The sequence below is a fragment of the Ambystoma mexicanum genome, chromosome 7p (genome assembly GCF_040938575.1).
Source record: "Ambystoma mexicanum isolate Mex_15411 chromosome 7p, UKY_AmexF1_1, whole genome shotgun sequence".
Taxonomy (NCBI): domain Eukaryota; kingdom Metazoa; phylum Chordata; class Amphibia; order Caudata; family Ambystomatidae; genus Ambystoma; species Ambystoma mexicanum.
In genome coordinates this window covers 53757373-53775554 of record NC_090939.1, presented here as the reverse complement: position 1 = coordinate 53775554, position 18182 = coordinate 53757373, and the positions used below count along the sequence as shown (strand labels likewise).

General features: G+C 46.0%; 1 protein-coding gene across 4 annotated transcripts in view; it reads right to left on the bottom strand.

Annotated features, from left to right (window-relative positions):
• Positions 1–18182, bottom strand: part of GDAP2 (ganglioside induced differentiation associated protein 2) — a 1016820-nt gene that overhangs the window by 120391 nt on the left and 878247 nt on the right. For all 4 annotated transcript variants that reach the window (XM_069635760.1, XM_069635762.1, XM_069635761.1 and 1 more), the window contains exon 13: positions 14623–14677. In XM_069635760.1, coding sequence (XP_069491861.1) covers positions 14623–14677 — 55 coding nt within the window. The remainder of the gene's footprint in view (positions 1–14622; positions 14678–18182) is intronic.

Sequence of the window (18182 nt, the reverse complement as noted above, 5' to 3'; positions counted from 1 at the left end):
TCCTCGGAAGAGGACGGGGAAGGCGACCTATGCCGGCGCTTCCTGGAATGCCTAGAAGAGGCGGAGGAGTGGCGAGACCGACTCCTGGAAGGAGACCCACCGGACTTCCGATGACGACGCGGAGAGTCACCCCTCGAGTCATCGGTCGAAAGCCCTGCAGACCTCGACTTCCGGGGCTTAGACACCCGACCTACCGACAGTTTCTTCTTGCGTTCTCGCAAGGCCTTCGCAGTGAGCGACTGGCAGTCGACACAGTCGTCCGTATCATGGGCCTCCCCGAGGCACCAGAGGCAGGCGTCGTGCGAGTCCGTGACCGACATCTTGGACCCACAGTCCCCGCAGTTCTTGAAGCCCGGACGCGGGGTCGAAGATGAAAAAGACATCACCACAAACAAACCGAACAGGTTCAACGAACCCAGAAAGAAAACAGCAACTCCAACGAGTCGAGGCGTACCAAGATTCACGAAGCGAACACGTTCGCGGAAAAAAAGGAACTGAAGCTATGGGCGTTGTGCGTCCTACTTATCACATCGGGTGACGTCGGCCGTCGGAGGAGGTCCTCGGGGACGGCGCATCAACGTCATCGACGCAGGACGCAGACGCCAAAGATTTTCCAAAGCAGCACAGCTGTGGACATTACCTGTCATAGATATAGAATACGTCGGAGGACCCAATCCCCTAGAATTATAGTTCACCTAATTAATCAATCCCTATCCCCGTTAGGTTTTTGGGATGTAACTGTTTTTGTGATGTGACTGGATGATAAAATAGAATGACAAGTGCTTGGAGAATTTGCATTTAAGCTGCAATCCCGGTCATTGTGATTGTTAATAAATACAGTGAACTTTGCCCTATGGTTGAGTCTTCAGATCTCAGGGCAGGGGATTTTCAGGGCCCAGTTCCCCTGGCTTGTAAGCGGAGTGACTGCTAAGAGTGCCCTTGCCACTTCAATACAAGCTCCTCCCTCTAATGGGCTTCCCCTACCGCCCTGGTCTTGGAGTGCCTAAAGCTTTGGCAGGTAGATCTTATTCCTTGGGCCGATGATGGGCTGGGAAGCCTGAGGGTTCCGCCCTTCTTTTTCTTCAAGCGCTTCCATCACTTAGCAGATGGTGGCCCCCGGCCTCCATGTTTCACTTTTCATCGCAAGAGAGAATAGTCTTGAGGAAAAGGCCAGGGTACTTGACCACCTAAACACCTGGGTCAAGAGGGCCTTCCTACACTGGTGGTGAGGGTTCAAATTAAGGGCCAAAAATAGGCCACAGATCAGGGTTTGAGAGAGGTGACATAAAATGGCCTGAGTTGAGAGATGGCACATGTCAAAACCTAAACAGGAGGGGAATGGTTGGGTACACCGGGTCCTGTCCATTGATTCTAGATCTGATGCCCGAAGTCCATCAAGCAACCTACGGCTGTCAGGTGGGAGCACCTGGCAGCAGTGCAACGGAGGACCAGTCTGTCAGCAGGGCCACTACACACTCCAAAAAAAGAAAAGTCAAAGACCATAGACAAAATAGTTTGGGACACTTTAAAACTCCAAGGCGGGGGGGTGGTGGGGTACTGTTCTGAACTGCCAGATGGCGGACCTGGCCCAAAGGAAATAGGAAAACACAGAGGACCATGGTCCGAAAGATTTAAGAACCTTATTGGCTGCCATAGTGCTTGTTCCACGGTTTTCACACTCACCAGTGATGTTTCAGTCAACCCTACCCCTTGTGCGTGCTTGGAATCTACAATGAGGCCATCCCTCCAAAAGCAGGAGCCACAGTTCCTTCGACGAAGGATGAAAATGAACAAAGTTTGTTTTTAACATTGCCTAACATTTCAACTAACCTCCTAAGAGGACCAGCTAGGTTTTAAGCTTTAGGAAGCCTACAACTCAATCTGGGTGCCAAAGGCCAACACAGGCTATGTGTGCTACATCACTACTACTGCCTTCTTGCACACATTAGTGTAAGCTCTCTACATAGGGAACATATCCACACAAAGGGAGCATAGACTAGGCAAGGTGCATAAAACAAAGTAATGTGGACGGCCTTAAAACCTCTTAAAGGACAGCTGCAATCCAACCAAACAGCTCTGTTAGCACTGGTAACCAAACTTCCAAACAGTTCCTTTGCAGGGAAAATGCATGCACCATTGTCTCAAAACAAAAGCAGCCTGGACCAAGGGCATTGAAAAGAACTGCAGCTTTGGAGAAGTTCATGAAATCCAATGCCAATTACTAGTCAATACGAAAAGCAAGCAGAGTCAGCAATTGACTGGCAATCTGACGAGCGCAGCTTCACTTCTTGAAAGGCACTGGGACCATTGTTGTAAGGGCATATTAGAATGAATACTCTAAATACAAAACTGTGGATCTTTGTGCACGGCAAGAGTTCCAGACAGAGCACAAACCTTAAATAAGATGAGCATCTCCACAATGAGACATGGCTCAACTTTACGGACCAAGTTCCAATTTATCCAGAACAGTAAATATCCATTTGCAAGCTCTCAAGCCTGGTTTGAGTGCTGAAAGACAATGGATACTAAGGTATGAATGTATAAGCATTGCCATGGAGCACAGCATCTTCTTCCACAGAGGCATCCCAGCAGTAAAGAAAAAACAAAGAAAGGGACGATGAAACAACCAATCAATGGCCTAATAGGGTGGGAACATACCAGAGCTGGTTCTACCTCAGGTGCTGGGTGAGGGAATTGGGGACCCAGAGTACCTGAACATTCCTGATCAGTGTTTAACACTGGTACCGCTGCTTGTCTCACCAGAGTAACTATTTTCTACTTCCTGGTGCATAGATTCTGGTATCCAATCCTTCAGCAGCTGGGAACAGGGGGTTTTGAAACACAGTATATGTGGCAGACACTTGGTATACTCTCCTGCTAGGTTTTCTTTTGTAGCTCCCAAGTGTCTTGCGAGTCTGGGACCCGCACCCAAATATTGTTACGTGCAAAAGAGAATCCCAAAGTAGAGCCATACACCTGAGGTTTGTGAAATACTGCAGTTGTGGAAAAGACTTGGGGAAAGGATTTATTCCCCTGGGGTGGATTGTAATACCAAGAGGAGAGGGGTATCCTTTTGGGTCTTTAAAGTACTTGCTTATTCTTTGGAACTGTTGTTTGTGGTGGAAAGAAACCTGGAGAAGGGAACCATTGCCAGGAATTGTCATCTTCATCCATTTGGAACATGTGTTTGAGTAAGCATTTTCTTTTCAACTTGAACACTTGGGCACTTTTCAAACCAGAGAAAATACCCTTATCACTTTTACAGTTCGTTTTAGAATGTGAAAGCTAGGATAGGATAGGATTTCGGGCCCAGTATGTTTTGCTTTGGATATCTTGACACAGAACAGCCTCTTAGTTTTGGTTGGGGTAGGGAAATACCTCCTTGATTAAGGACAGTGAGGCATTTTACAACCCCTTTATTGTTTAACAAAAGTCTCTAGCCAATACCATGAGTTCTCTGTGTCTCTTTCCTAGCTCCTCACATAGCTCACACCAAAAGGGCTTGCTTTCTTGTGCAACTTTGCATTATACTCAATGTCTATATTGTAACAAGCAGCACGCCTGTTTTAGATTGAGACTGCTGTGTATTCAACTATTTCTAGTCTTCAAATCTAGATGGGGAAAAGAACGTTGCAAACTCTTTTTGTTAAACAGATTTCTTAAAGGGTTTATGGAATTGTCAAATTGGTTTAACAATGTGTACTTTTAAAATAATCTCTTTAAAACAGAGTATTCCTGAAACAAATTCCTAACTAGGTCTGAGAAGATATGTGGACAACTCCCTAAATCGTGGACTGGTCTTAAATCCTGGCTTCACCACTTCATTAAACTGTGATCCCGAGCAAATCTTTTCATCTCACTATGTCTAATCAGTGGTAGTCCTAATGAGAATGCTGTTATTTGAATAATCCCAGCGATTTACTCATGGATGTACTGTTTCTGCTAGTCATGTTTAGGTTGTAGCGTCCGGACTGTTTATGTCCTTGTGTTTATGTTCAGCGCCCTGATGCCTGTGGGTTTTGGAGCTATATAAACAAATAAAATAAATAAAAATATCTTAAGCTCTGTTTATGCGTCAAATAGTGGATGATGTAATAATTAAACAGAGCAACTAGAAGTGTGAAGTTATTCTTAATTGTGAACAAAACAGCAATATTTGTGGGTGTGTTTTTCAATGCTAGCAGAAGTACCCGTTCTGGGAATGGGTTCTGTAGACAGACATGATAACACTGATACTGTAGGTCGCTGTTCCGATTCGCGTATCGCTTGATGCGCTTTGCACACTGAAGTAAACTGCACTGAGAATGGGTGCGTGTGGCTAGCCGACATACCCCAGACCAGACGTTGGGAGGTGAGAGATTGTGTGCTGCTGCACACTGGAACCTTCTGTGATCGCTCTCCCCACCTGTCGCCTCACCCTGGCGTGATGCAGTACGTTGCGGTGCAACCGTGCATCTTTGTGCTGGACCTTGAGTTTTGTTCCTTGTGTCGGGACTGGTCCTTCTACGACCACATTGATGTTTCACCAATTTCAGGCAACCGTCTCATGTGTGAAGGTGCTGAAATCCAGGGAAGGGGTGGGGTGTCCACATGTCATGTAGTCAATGTCTGGCAGGTCCCTACAGAACTATGCAAAATTTGGTGCAGATTGGTGGAAAGTTGTCAAATTGTATAAGGAACAACGCTTCATCACAAATCCTGCCAAAAACACATATTGACTTATATATATATATATATATATATATATAGCCTGTTTTAACTAGAGGTGCGGCTTAAGTAGAGTTCTTCGATTCTTATGGCCAATTATAGGTGCGCACTGCGGAAAGCAGAGATCACATGGTTTTTGATTTTCAAATACTGAGGGAATCAGTCTTGCACCCCAGCAATATCTGCCTGGAATGGGCAGGCAGGGCTTGAGCCGAGTGCAGCTAGAGCAACACCCTTCTTCCCCGTTGCCTTTTAGAGGTCCCCCTACAGAATGTCTGAAGCTGCCATAGCCCCATGGAGACAATATGGCTGTGCAGTGCAGACTTCTGACCTTAGCCAAGCACAGGAGCAACTTCTATGAATGCCACAGCTGGCATTTACCCACACTTAAGGAGGGCAATTATATTGGTAAATGTGGACCACACGACAAACCGTTCTCTCTTGTCCCCTCTATGCAGCCCTTCTCGGTTTTAGAATTATTTGAGAAACTGCCGACTAAATCTGATCTGTGAACTTGGAATCCATGCAACCAAGAGTGCTGTGCCAGGCTGGATAAAGCAAGGACACATGGCACACATCCTGGCCCATCACATGGGTGGGGGTCAGCTCTAGTCTGACAAGGGAGACGAGGGTCTCGAGAACAAGTGTGATTGATGCAATCTGGGGTGGGGGGCAGGGGACACCATGGGGACTTTGCATTTTTTAAATGTATTGTGTAAGACTGAAGGCATCCCCTCACCTAGCACAGTGTCTATTGGGTGTGGCACCAGGCCATGCAGAGTGGACACTCTGGGTGTGTTTAAGTGTCAGCAGCATGAACCCACAGGCATTGTCAAGTGTTCACTACAATTCATTGCTGACTGTTTCACAGTTACAGGTGGAAATGATCTGTGCATTACATGGATGCTTGGAGCAGCCTCAATGGTAAATTCACTGGCAGGCTCGGTTTGCTTATAAGCCAATGCAGCATTGCACTGAAGGCCAGCTCCACAGGACACACAAAGATATGGGATACATTACTCACCGTAATCGTATTTCTGATGCTTGTATCTGCTTAGATTCACATGCTGTGCATAGGCCGGCATCTAGTGGAAGCTGCATAGTATTACAGTTGTTGTTTTCGAAACTCGAAAAAGGGACGTCGACAGGGCGTGCCAGTAATACGATCCCTAGTGTGACGTCCACTGTACCCATGATCCCTCACGCGTCGAAGTCCCTCAGATTGTTATTTTTCTGACATGAGGTAGCATGCAGTGTACCGCGAATACAGTTGTATCCAAGCAGATCCGTATCAGACAAGCTCATAAGCATCCATGCGCCTTCTCTCCGAGGGGAGGAAGGGTGGGTCGCATATGAATCTAAGAAGATACAAGCATCAGAAATACGATCACAGTGAGTAATGTATCCCTTCTGAGGCTTGTGGAATCTGCTTAGATCACATGCTGTGCATAGATTAGCGAGCAGTGGAAGGAGGAGTTGGGATATGAGAAGGTTCATGAGTGAACAAATGTCTTAGAACCGCTTGTCCCACTTGTGTATCTGTCTTGGAATGAGTTTCAATGCAGTAGTGCTGAGTGAAAGTATGTATTGAGCTCCATGTAGCTGCTTTGCAAACACGGTCTAAGGGGACATTTGCAATAAAAGGCAGAGTGGTTCCAGTACCTGTACTGGAGTGGGCCTTTGGCGTAAAAGGCAGTGTTTTATTCAATGGGGACTAGCACAGTTGGATACATCTGACTATCCACCTAGAGATGGCATTCTTAGAGACGCAATCTCCTTCTCTGCCTGGCGCTATGAGAGAAACAGTTCATCTGACTTTCTTAGCGGTTGTCAGGTTCTCACATTCTGTACCTCACATTGGCAAAATTCCTAGGAGAATAGAGTGTTGCAAATACTATTTAAGGAAAGTTGGAAAGGGAAGGTGGTTTAAATAGTAAATAGATTCTATTTAGAGAGTAGAACAATTCCTGTAGTTAGTTCTATTTCATTGTTATTTATTTTTTCCCTTAACTAACTTTCATTTAGAAAGATGAAAATTCCCCAAGCCAAGATGCTGGAACACTTTCCCAGCAGTGATTGGTGTAGTTTATAGCAGGCAGCATTGTGATGTCATTTAGAATGTTTCCAATAACTATCAACTGCCTTTCATTAAAGTTTTCACCAGAATAGGTCATGTTTTAGTTCTCTCCAGTGATTAAAGTTATAGTTTCCACAACACTATAGTAGAGTACTTATCTTTTAGTATAAATATCGATCAGGATTTAAGTAGTAGTTCCAGTTATAGCGAGTGAAGATCTACAGAAGATAGAAGATTCCAAGAAACTTTGGTTGGCTGAGTGGCAGATTTTTCAAGTCAAGACGAAACTACGTTTTCAGTGTTGTTTCTTTAAATTCCAAAGAACTCTTTATTTTTGTCATGAGAACTATATTTGAACATTTGGATGAGTTTATTGTATATATTTTTTATCTTTAAGTTCTAGCTTAACTCTTTTACTCGAGAAAATGTGGATTGTTCAATTAATGTGAGCGTTTTCGTTTGTTTTTTGTTAACATATATTGTAACAATACTAACCTTTTTATTACGAGTGCGAGACTGTAGTTATTGCGTGCGTATTGTTTATTTTTTGACCGCGCGCTTAGAGAAAAGGACCCTATTGCGTCGCTTGAGCGTCGTGGCCATTTTGGATTTGCGTCTAGCGTCGCAGGCATTTTGGAATTGCGTCGTACGTCGCGGCCATTTTGGGACTTTCTTCATGCTTGCGTCGCGGCTATCTTTTGGGTTGCTGAAATTTGTGAATATTCGTTACGCTTGGCACATGTGAATTGAAAACTTTACAGAATTCTTATTATTGATTGATTATTCCACGAATTAAATTCCTGAAGAATTCATGGTGAAATTAATCTTCAGCAAAACCCACACCAGGTATTTTATATTAAACCTTTTCTATATGAGGAAGTTGTTAACAGAAAAGATAAGATAGTAATAATTTTGGGTATTATTTCCAGGACAATATTAGTAAGCAAGGAATAAGAATTCAGTGAAGAAACGACGTTTATAAGAAGTTCTGCCTTGGAAATACATTTAAAGTTTTGTCAAGAAAAGACAATTACAGAAGTCTCCTGTTTATGAGAAAAAGACAGAAGAAAGTAGCCTATTAGCTATATAAGTATAGGCTTCAGGTATGAGAACAGAGTTATAAGTTGTTTAGAATAGATATTGAGATTAGCATAATATTTAAAAAGATTGCCTTTTTATTTTTAGGTTCTCTATTGCTTAATACCAGAGACATTCCTGTGAAGACAAACAGAAGTGCCAGAAGCAAGAGTTCCTGTGTTTGTTTATCCATTCCCCTTTCCCCTTGGGTTTGCCTGGCCAATAGTTTTACGTAATAGGATTGTTGAGCAGGCAGGCTTTGGAGGCTAGGTGGGCCAGCTTCACTCCTGCAGGATTCAACTCTTAAGACCAGACCGCTGTCAAAGATCTGATCTACGTAATAGAGAACCGCTCTCCTCACATCTAGTGTGTGGAGTTTAACCTCAGTAGAGCTTTTGGGTTCCTGGAAGAAAGCCGGTAGCTCAATAGACTGGTTTACATGGAATTTAGAGATGAATTTAGGTGAAAACCTAGGATGAGTCCCTAAAACCAGTTTGTCCTAATGTATAGTAAAGAAAGGATCCTGCACTGACAGAGCTTGGATTTCACTGACCCTTCTTATGGAAGTGATGGCTACTAAGAAGGCAGTTTTATAAGTCAGGTGTTTGAGGCTAGACTTGTGCATAGGTTCGAATGGGGGTCCCCTGAGCTTAGCGAGTAGCATGTTTAGGTCCCAACCTGGCGGTGGGTTAGAGATTGGAGGGTGGAGTCTCTTTACCCCTTCCATAAATGTTTTGATGACAGGTACCTTCCACCATGAGACCTTGTTATGGAAGTGGTGTAGGCTGGCAAAGCCGCCGGGTGTACTTTTAGGGAGTTAAACACTAACCCTGCATCTAGTAAGTCGAGCATATAGGTTCGGATGTTTGAAGGAGTACAATCAATGGGGTTGATTTGCTTATTCTGGCACCAAATTTCGAATTGTTTCCATTTATCATAGTAACAGTGCCTAGTGTTCGGTTTTCTTCATTCCTTCAAGACATCCATACATATCTGTGGTAGATTGCGATGTCCGAACTCTATGACTTCAGGAGCCATGCTGCCAAGTTCATAGAGTGTGGCTGTGGGTGCACTGTTAGTCCTCCGTGATGGGTGAGTAGGTTGTACTGGCACAGGAGTTTGATGGAATCGCACATCGCCAGTCTGCGCAGATGTGGATACCACGGTTGTCTTGCCCACATAGGAGCAACAAGGATCAGTGTCATTGGTTCCTTGTGTAACTTGTTCACCACCTTCCTCATGAGAGGAGTTGGGGGAAAAGCATAAGCAAACTTCCCTGACCAGTTCATCCATAGGGCATTCCCCTTGGAGCCTGGCTGGGGGAACCTGGATGCGAAGTCTGGGCATTGACGATTTTCACTTGTGGCGAATAAGTTTATAGTTGGGAAACCCCATTGAGAGATGAGGTGTTCTACTACTTCTTCGTGAGAAGCCACTCTGGTAGGGGATCTCTGCTCAATGAGTCTGCTAGAGCGTCGAGTTCCCCTGGAACATGTGATGACAGGAACATTTTCCGTCTGAGTGCCTATTTCCAGATTTTCTGTGCAAGTCTGGATAGATTTGGAGAGCGTGTCCCCCCCATGTTTTTTGATATAAAACATCATTGTGGTGCTGTCCGTCAGGATCTGCACCGACAGGTTCGTTAAATGGGGTTCGAACGCCTGAAGGGCTTTCAATACTGCCAGATGTTCCTGCACATTGATGCGGTTCTGAGCTGCAGTGTGAGACCACAGACCCTGCGCTGTGTGGTGAAGATAGTGAGCCCCCCACCCTGCCAGTGAGGCGTCCGTTGTGACCACTGCCTGTATATGAGGGTCGTTGAAGGGTTTCCCCTTCGTCAGATTTTCTCTCGTCCACCAGCGAAGATTATGTACCAGTGTTGGCGAAACAACCACTAGATCGTCCCACTGCCCGCTTGCCTGAGACCATTGTTTTGCTAACCACTCCTGCATGGGACGCATGCGCAGGTGCGCTTGAGGAACCAGGTATCTGCAAGATGCCATCATGCCTATTAAACGCATCGCTTTGTGCACCCTTATCTGGCGGCCGGTGGTATTTGCAGTAACACATTTCTTATTCTCTCCTATGAGGGAAAGACCAATCCTTGCTCTGTGTTTAGGATAGCTCCTAGGAACTGTTTGGAAGTGCTTGGCACCAGGCTTGATGTTTTCTCTTTGATTGAGAAGTCCAATTGAAAGAGGAGGTTGATAGTTATTTGGATGTTTTGTCTGCAAATCAGAGGTGATTCCCCTGTTTTGAGCCAGTCGTCCAAGTAAGGGTACACTGGGATTGCCTCCCTGCGCAGGTGCGCTGCCACCACCGCCAGTACCTGGATGAATACCCTTGGAGCCGAGGCTATTCCGAAGGGCAGCACCTTGAATTGGTAGTGCTGGTTCGCTATCTTGAAACGCAAGAATCTTCTGTGCGCTGGGAACAATGACATATGAAAATAGGCACCTTTCATATCCAGTGTAGGCCATGTAATCCCCCTTTTTTAGGAGCGGGATTACCTCTTGTAGAGTACTCATGCAGAACTTTTGTGGCTTGACATACTTGTTTTCAGGTCGCAAATCTAATACTGGGCGCATAGTTAGATCTTTTTTGGCACAAGGAAGTAAGTTGAATTAATACCCCCGTTTACCTGGTTGGCTGGGACCACTTCTATGGCGTCCTTTAATAGAAGCGCTGTTATCTCTTGTAGAAGCATCCGCTGATGTTCCTCTGAGTGGACCTTGTCTCGGGGCGTGTTCGCAAGGATGTTGAAGTAGTTCTATGCAGTAGCCCCCTGCTACCATGGACAGCACCCATCTGTCCGAGGTGATACCCTCCCATGCGTGGTTGAAGTTGGAAATGCGTCCTCCTACTGGAGATGGATGGGAGGGTACCTGGAGCGGAATGTCACTTGCTCTGAGGTGGGGTGCCACCTTGAGCTGGGCTCCTGCCCTGATTACCACGACCTCTATGTTGTCCTCGTGGATAGCCTTGAAAGGCTTGTCCTTGGTTGTTGCCATAGGATCCTTGGCCTTGGTTGTATCCTGATCCCCTCTGAGAATATTGGCCCCGAAAGCGGCGAAAATAACCGTTACCTCTTTGCCCCGTAGGCTTGTTTTTGAGCTGCCCTAAGGATTTTAGAGTGTCATACTCATCCTTTGGTGTCTTAAGTGCGTCTTCTACAGCTTTGCCGAAGAGCACATCAGTTTCCACTGGCATATTTATTAGGGTGGCCTGTGTTTCTGGCCTGAAGCCTGATTGGCAAAGCCATGCGTGCCTCTTTATATTAGTGCCCTCTGCAATGACTCGCCTTGTCAGCCGTGTCAAAATTTGACTTGAGAAGACAAGTAGATACAGCTCTTCAGTCTGCTGCCACCTGAGCTAGTTGAGTTTTAAGTGGCTCAGGTGCGGACGAGAGTAACGCGGAAACTTCCTCCCACTTATGGCAGTTGTAGCTTGCCAAAAGTGTAGCATTGTTAGCAATTCTTGTTTGGTAGGCTGCAGAAGAGGTGACCTTTCTGCCCATTGCATATATCTTCTTGCTCTCCTTATCCGGTGGAGCCTCAGAAGAAGCAAGGGGTGTGCCTGCTCTCTATCTTGTGGTGGTAACAACAAAAAGAGTCTGGTTTTAACTGGCCTCTTATGTATAAGTGGTCTGAAGGTGCAGGCCTGAACAGTTTTTCCCACACGAGGGTTAACCGCTCGTGTGAGATTAGGTGCCTCCACATTAGGTTGAATTCTACGTTGTACAGAATTTAGCAGTGGGATAAACTGCCATACTGTGTTTTTGTCTCCCAATAATTGTTCAGCGAAGTCTCTGTCTTTATGTACCTCCTGTATGTCAATACGGAAGTGTTAAGCCGCTTTGGCTAAGACTTCGTTGAGGAGGGGTTGATTGTCTACAGGGGAATCTACCACTGGAGGGTTCTGATTAATAGGAGAATTTCTGGAATACATGCTCGCCTCCCGGTCTGCGTCTGGGTCCTCATCGTCCCCATAATAAAGTTTGTCTGTGTCCTCATCAATAAGTTGAGGGTCAGATGTTTCCACAAATGAAAGATCGTCCTCGTCTTCTGGATCTTTTTTAGGGTCATATAGATCTGTAATTCTGCCCAGTGCGGGGACATCAGATCGAGCCCTCTTAGCATGGGGTTGAGAGGCAGAGGGTTGAGAGCCAGAAGGGGCTGAGGTGGGAGGAATGGACTGAAAACTACGGAGGTAATCTAGATTTTTTTCAAAGAAATTCGCCATAAAGGTGATTCTTCGCATAACTATCGATATCCTGCGAAGACCATTCCTTTGAACTTGGTATTACAATGTTGGGAATACCCATATCTTCATTAGTAGGAGGTATAGGCTTAGGCCTAGAGTCCTTGGGTTTCTCTATGGGCTTGGACAAAATTCCCTTTTGTGAAGCCCTGTCCCTAGTAGGACTCTTGTCCCTATGAGGGGTCTTAGAGGATTTTTGATGGTGTTTTTCCCCACCCTGGGGCACAGAGGAGTGTGTAACAGACTTTTTGGGGCCTGACGTCTTACCAGATGAACGTCGAACTTTGAGTGTGGGTGTTGAGGTTTTGTCCGCGGAAGAATGACCTTCGGAAGGTGTTTTTTGTGCAACACCCTTGCCGTCTTTCGACGTCTTAGCCCTGTCGTGTAGCGATCTTGAACGAGATTGCCAAGAGGACCGGGACTCAGTGGACCATTCACAGGGTGTCCAACGTTGTCGAGTATTCGACTCATCTGTCGAATGGCGACTGGGGCTTATGTATTTTGTGGTGTGTGCTTTTGTAGCGCTGCCGCTGCCGGGTGTAGTCCCCACAACATGGCCGCTGGCCTGTCATACGGGGTCAGGGCCCTGCGCTTGAGTAGCTGATGTTACTCCGGTGCTCTCGCCGTCCGAAAGTAAGTCATCGCTGAAGGCTCCCTCTACCTCCATGGCCTCGAGTTGCCTGGCGTAGTGGGCCCAGCGCTTAGTGGAACAGTCCTTCAACGTTTCAGGCTTGAAGAGCCTGCACGCACGACAAGACGTTTCGACGTGGTCTCTCGGGAGAAAAGTTGCAAACTAAATGTTTGTCTATCCAGGGGAATTTACGGTTACACTTATGGCAACACTTAAATGGTGTGTTTTCCATAATTCTGGGTTAAGGAGATGGCAGCCGGGCGAACAAAGTGTAGGGAGGGGAGAATATGCATTCTAAAATCGCCTCCTAACAATGCCCTCCCCCCTCTCTCCCTACTGTCTGGGCTGAGGCCCAGGGCGGCCTTCGAAGGCCGTACAATCCGTCGAGATGATGTCCGACAGGTAGTATTATTTCTCTTTCCTCTGTGTGTTGTTACGGCAGTCGACTAAAGGATGGAAAGAAAAACTATCGAAATTATACAAAGTAAATGGCTTATCGCCGAAAGGAACTCCGCTATACGCGTCAGTCTAGCATGGCGGAGAAAAACAATCTGAGGGACTTCGACGCGTGAGGGATCATGGGTACAGTGGACATCACACTAGCGATAGTATTACTGGCACGCCCTGTCGACGTCCCTTTTCGAGTTTCGAAAACAACAACTGTAATACTCTGCAATTTCCACTAGATGTCGGCCTATGCACAGCATGTGATCTAAGCAGATTCCACAAGCCTCAGAAAGATCTTTACAAGCCATTACAAAGAAATAAGTAGTGAATACTGAAATGAACTTATTTGCTGTGGCAAGCAGCAAAAGAAAAAGGAAGTAGGTCTCATTGCGTGCGCGTGTGCGTGTGTATTGTTTGTTCTGGGGGCCATGACTCTGCTTCATTAGGAGCCGAGTAAGTACTCTAAATGCTACACATACAAGATGTTTTAAATGGTACTGTTTCCTTCCTATTGGATAAGTGGATAAGTTAATGGTTAATATTAGCTGGGGTGGACTGCCCTACAGGGAACTCTGGAGAGTTCCCACTAGGCCTGTGCACCCTGGCCCTCTTGTGTGGTAAGCTACTTTATTTCCACATTTTCCGATAGGAAACGGGTTGGGCTTTTTCAAAATGTGTAATATGGGACCACTTTGAGAACATTATTTCCAGGGCCTCTTTTGGTTCCCAGTCCACCCCTGAATATTAGTAAGCCTCCAGTCTTCTCAAAGAATAATAACAAAAAAAACTCCTTGTTTTTGGGAAACATATTTAACACTTGGACACGTTCGCAGAACCGGATAAAAGCAACCCTATCCTTGTAAAGTGCATTGTTTTGTAATATTGAATGTCAACATGATGATATAATGATATCGAATTCTCAAGTGCTATGGGTGTGTATGTTCGCTTTCAATTCCCGTAAGGAATCATTGCAGGCTTCTCCCACTCCCGCACTCTTAAACACCTATTGGCAGGTTTACAATCAAAAACCAAAACGAAATGGAGACATTTAAGGACCGCTTAGAAAGCAGACATTGCATTCTGCGACGCTGAAAACAGCCCCCCATCCATAAGACTCGGGGGATTGCTGAGTACCTGATGCAACTTGGCATCACGGACGGCAAGATCCGGAGGCTGCATGCAACTGGAAGGTAGAGACACAGTGCACTGCCACTGTGCCCGACACAGACATATTCTGGGGGGATAAATGCCATTATATCCCGCCCACCTAAAATTGTGGGGGGGATTTGTGTCCCCCCCACATGTCCTACGCCCATGGAAAGGCTGTAAATTTCAGGGGCATCATGTGACTGCAAGGCACCTTAGAAAGAGGGATAGCTTCAAGCGAAAGGCGTGGAGGGGAGTGAGAGAGCAAACGCTTTACCTTGGAACGGAAAGTAGGGTGAACAAAGTACAGGGCCCTCAAGTTCTTCTTGTACCTGCAATGAGAGAAAAAGAAAAGTATAGCTTAGTGCTCGTCCACAAGACTGTCTGATGCTACCATCTACTGGACTGCCAGGGAAATGCAATGATTCATTGGAAAGCAATTGAGACCCGACCCTTTCTCATGAAGGCCACTGGAAGGAGGCTGGTGGTGGCAAGGGCTGGCAGTTTTTCATCATTCTAAGCAATCCAGATAAATGCTATTGGAATCCATACTTCACCTATAAGTACACTTTGTTTTAAATATACCAAGTCTTTCACAGTAACTGTATATGCAATGCAGGGAAGAGGCACATTTTTGGGCATGTGCGAGTAACATCTTCCCCGATCAGCCGAGGATAACATGGTTCAAGGAGGTATATGGTGCCGGTGTTATGATGGCGTTTCTTATAAATAAAAACCGGGAGGCAAAGTTTAAAACTACTATTTTGTCTCAGGAAAAATACAGAAACGGCTAGTAGTTTTGATTTCTTTGTTATTGGGCATTTGTATAGCGCCTTTCACCACTGTTATGATCTCAACACGCTGTGGGTTGATCGCCCTTGGGCACTGTAGTCCAGTTCAATGGAGAAAGTAGGGTAGTAAGTAGTGCGTGAGTGCACTCTGTGTGCAGCTAGGGTGAATTTCTCATGGTGGGTAGCTAATTAAAGTGGTGTGAAGGCTGAGTGAGACCAGCAGTATGAGTGAAGTTAGGCAAATTGTCTTGGGGTAAGCTGCATTCTAACGGAGGTGGTGCTGGTATATGAGATTGTGTGTGCAGCTAGGCCAAATTAATAGTGAGGGATAGTTGCATTGTACTGTTCTATGGTGCAGAGGTGAGACTCTGCATATTTGTAGGTATGTGCGAGTATCAATGCAGTTGGAAGAGGCCCTCCGTTCCTGATTGCCTTCCGGTGCCTGCCAAATTAACTTTGCTCTCTATGATAGAGGTTTGGTGCTATAGTTCTCCAGGGACCTCTGTTTCGCCAAGCATGGCCGTACCACTCTCTGGTTTAATAATACATAACATAATCAATGTAGAGTTTGACCATTTTCCAAACCTGCCATACCAGGCTATTAGCTTCCCTATGCTTTAGAGTGTTGAGTGTTTAGGTCTAGTCATGGCAGGGGATTCATAGGGTAATAGCCTCTCTAGTGGTAACAGTCCTGGTGCAGTATTGGGCAAAGAGAGTGCAGACCTACTGTCCACTATCCCTGTGTCTGCTGAGCGAGTAACTGCTTGTTTGTTAACACCATCTGGATAAGCAGTTACATCCAGTTCTGTTCTGTGGGAATCACGAGTACTTACTAAATACGTGGGTGGGTATTCTATGAACCCTAAGGGTCCAGTGTCAAAAGGCAGGCCGTGCTATTAGTGCTGTGCATGTCCGGCATGTTTAGGTGCAGCGGATGGCTGAGTATTCTATGTGTAGTGTATGGTTTGAGTTGTAAGAGCTGATCTCAACAGCGTTCTCATCTGATCTACGAGAGTAGTACAATGCCAGTAAAACAAAAAGCCAGCCCAGGCATAAGTCCCTGGTATTCATTTACAGAGGATGGCTGAGCATTCCAGGTGCAGGTTATGGTTTGAGTTGCAAGCAAATTGCATCATTGTCCCTTACAGAAACTAAACTTGCCAGAGACATCACCTGATCTAAGAGCATAGTGCATACCCAGCCCAATCATAACGTTATGAACATAGGTGTTACGAGGCCCAGTGTTCAGAGTCCCGGGCATTCATTTCCAGACAAATAAAGGGCAAACCTATTAATCACGGTAGCGCATAGGTGCTACTGAGTATTCATTGCCGAACATTTAAGGAGCCAGCACGATCATAACGTTAAACACAAATGATACTAGTAACAGGGTTTTGTGTCTCAGGCATTCTTACCTGTCCGTAGTAGTGGATTCTAGGTCATTTATAAGCCGCAGCGGGTTGGTCAGGAGGCATGGTTTTGTAGAGTGGCAAGAGCCAGATCGGTCCTTTGCACCATTTTGGGGGAAAGAGTGTTTTTATCTGGAATGCCATGTAGTCTTGCAAGTGTCGAATGAGAGGGGGCAGTCAGTTCCAGATTGTTGGCGCCAGGGATGAATAGGCAGATCCTCCGATCCAGGCTGATTAGGATGTAGGGAACACTATGAGGTGGGCAATGCTTGCCCATATGCGGGTTGGGAGGCACGACGTAATCTTTTCTTGTAAGTATTTGGGGCCGGCTTTGTACACCTGGCTGCAGAGTTCTGGACTCTGAAGTTAGTTTAGTTGTCAGGCGGGTGCACCCAGGTGTACAGAGTTTGCATTGTCAAGTCTGGACATGACAAAGGACATGACTGCTGCCAGTCTATTCGGGTAGGTGAGGTAAGGGAAGATGCGTTTCAGAAGCCTAAGGTGGAAATGGTAGGATTTGGATAAATTGCTAATGTGGTGTGACAGAGTTGGGTCAGAGTCCACTGTGCAGGTAAGGTGTGACAGTGGTGGGGTGGAGAGGCTGGGGAGAGGGCGGCCAGGGAGACGGTTGTGGGAACAGAGCTATTTTACCACACACCATGATCTCCAATTTCCCCAGGATGAGAAGGAGATGGTTACTCGTCATCCAGAGATCGATGTCTGCCAGACATGCTGCTAGATCAGGGTGAAGGTCGGAGGCCGATTTGGGAATCCTCAGGGCGATGCTGAGTCATCAGCGTAGTTATAGCAGGTGAGGTTGTGAGAGCGGATGGGCCTGGGCCGAGGGGTGAGATGGAGACACCTTGGGGTATTCCAGTGCTCAATGGATGTGCGGTGGAGAAGAAAGGGGGGGGGGGGGAGATGAACAAGTTACTTACCAACTGTAACGTTCTTTCGACTGGATGTTCCTCCCACATATTCCTCATCTATGATATTCGTATCTCGCCAGCTTCGCTGCTCCGGAAAACATTTTTCTCAGGAGAGGGCGGTGTGCACGAGGTTGTGGCGCTGATGTCCCGCGACGGTCTCCTTAGTGTATCAACGTCACCAGTAGTATAAGTAGCTTGTGGCTTCAGTTCTGTTTTTTCATAGTATAACTCGAGGAACATCCAGGTGTTGCCCCAGACTGTAAGCCCTTTGTGAAACGCAAAGTGTAAATTACGTAAATTGTACAGCGGGGTTGGATGGGAGGGGTAATGAGGAATACATGGGAGGAACATCCAGTCGTAAGAGCGTTACAGTTGGTAAGTAACTTAGTTCTTTGAATGGATTGTGTTCTCCCACGTATTGCTCATATATGACAGACTACCATAGCAGTGATTATATAGGAGGTGGGAGTACTAATTATTCTTATCATGGATCGAATGAAGTACAGCTTTTGCAAACAAACCCTCATGGGAAGAAGGGGCATCTAAGCAGTAATGCTTAAAGGTATGCCCAGGCTTATTGATGCCCATGTTGCAGCCAAACAGATATCCATTACAGGGACTCCCCTCTTCAGAGCCGCAGAAGTTACCATTCCCTTTGTGGAATGGGCACAAACCCTTCTGGCAGGTCTTTCCCCGCTAATCTGTAAC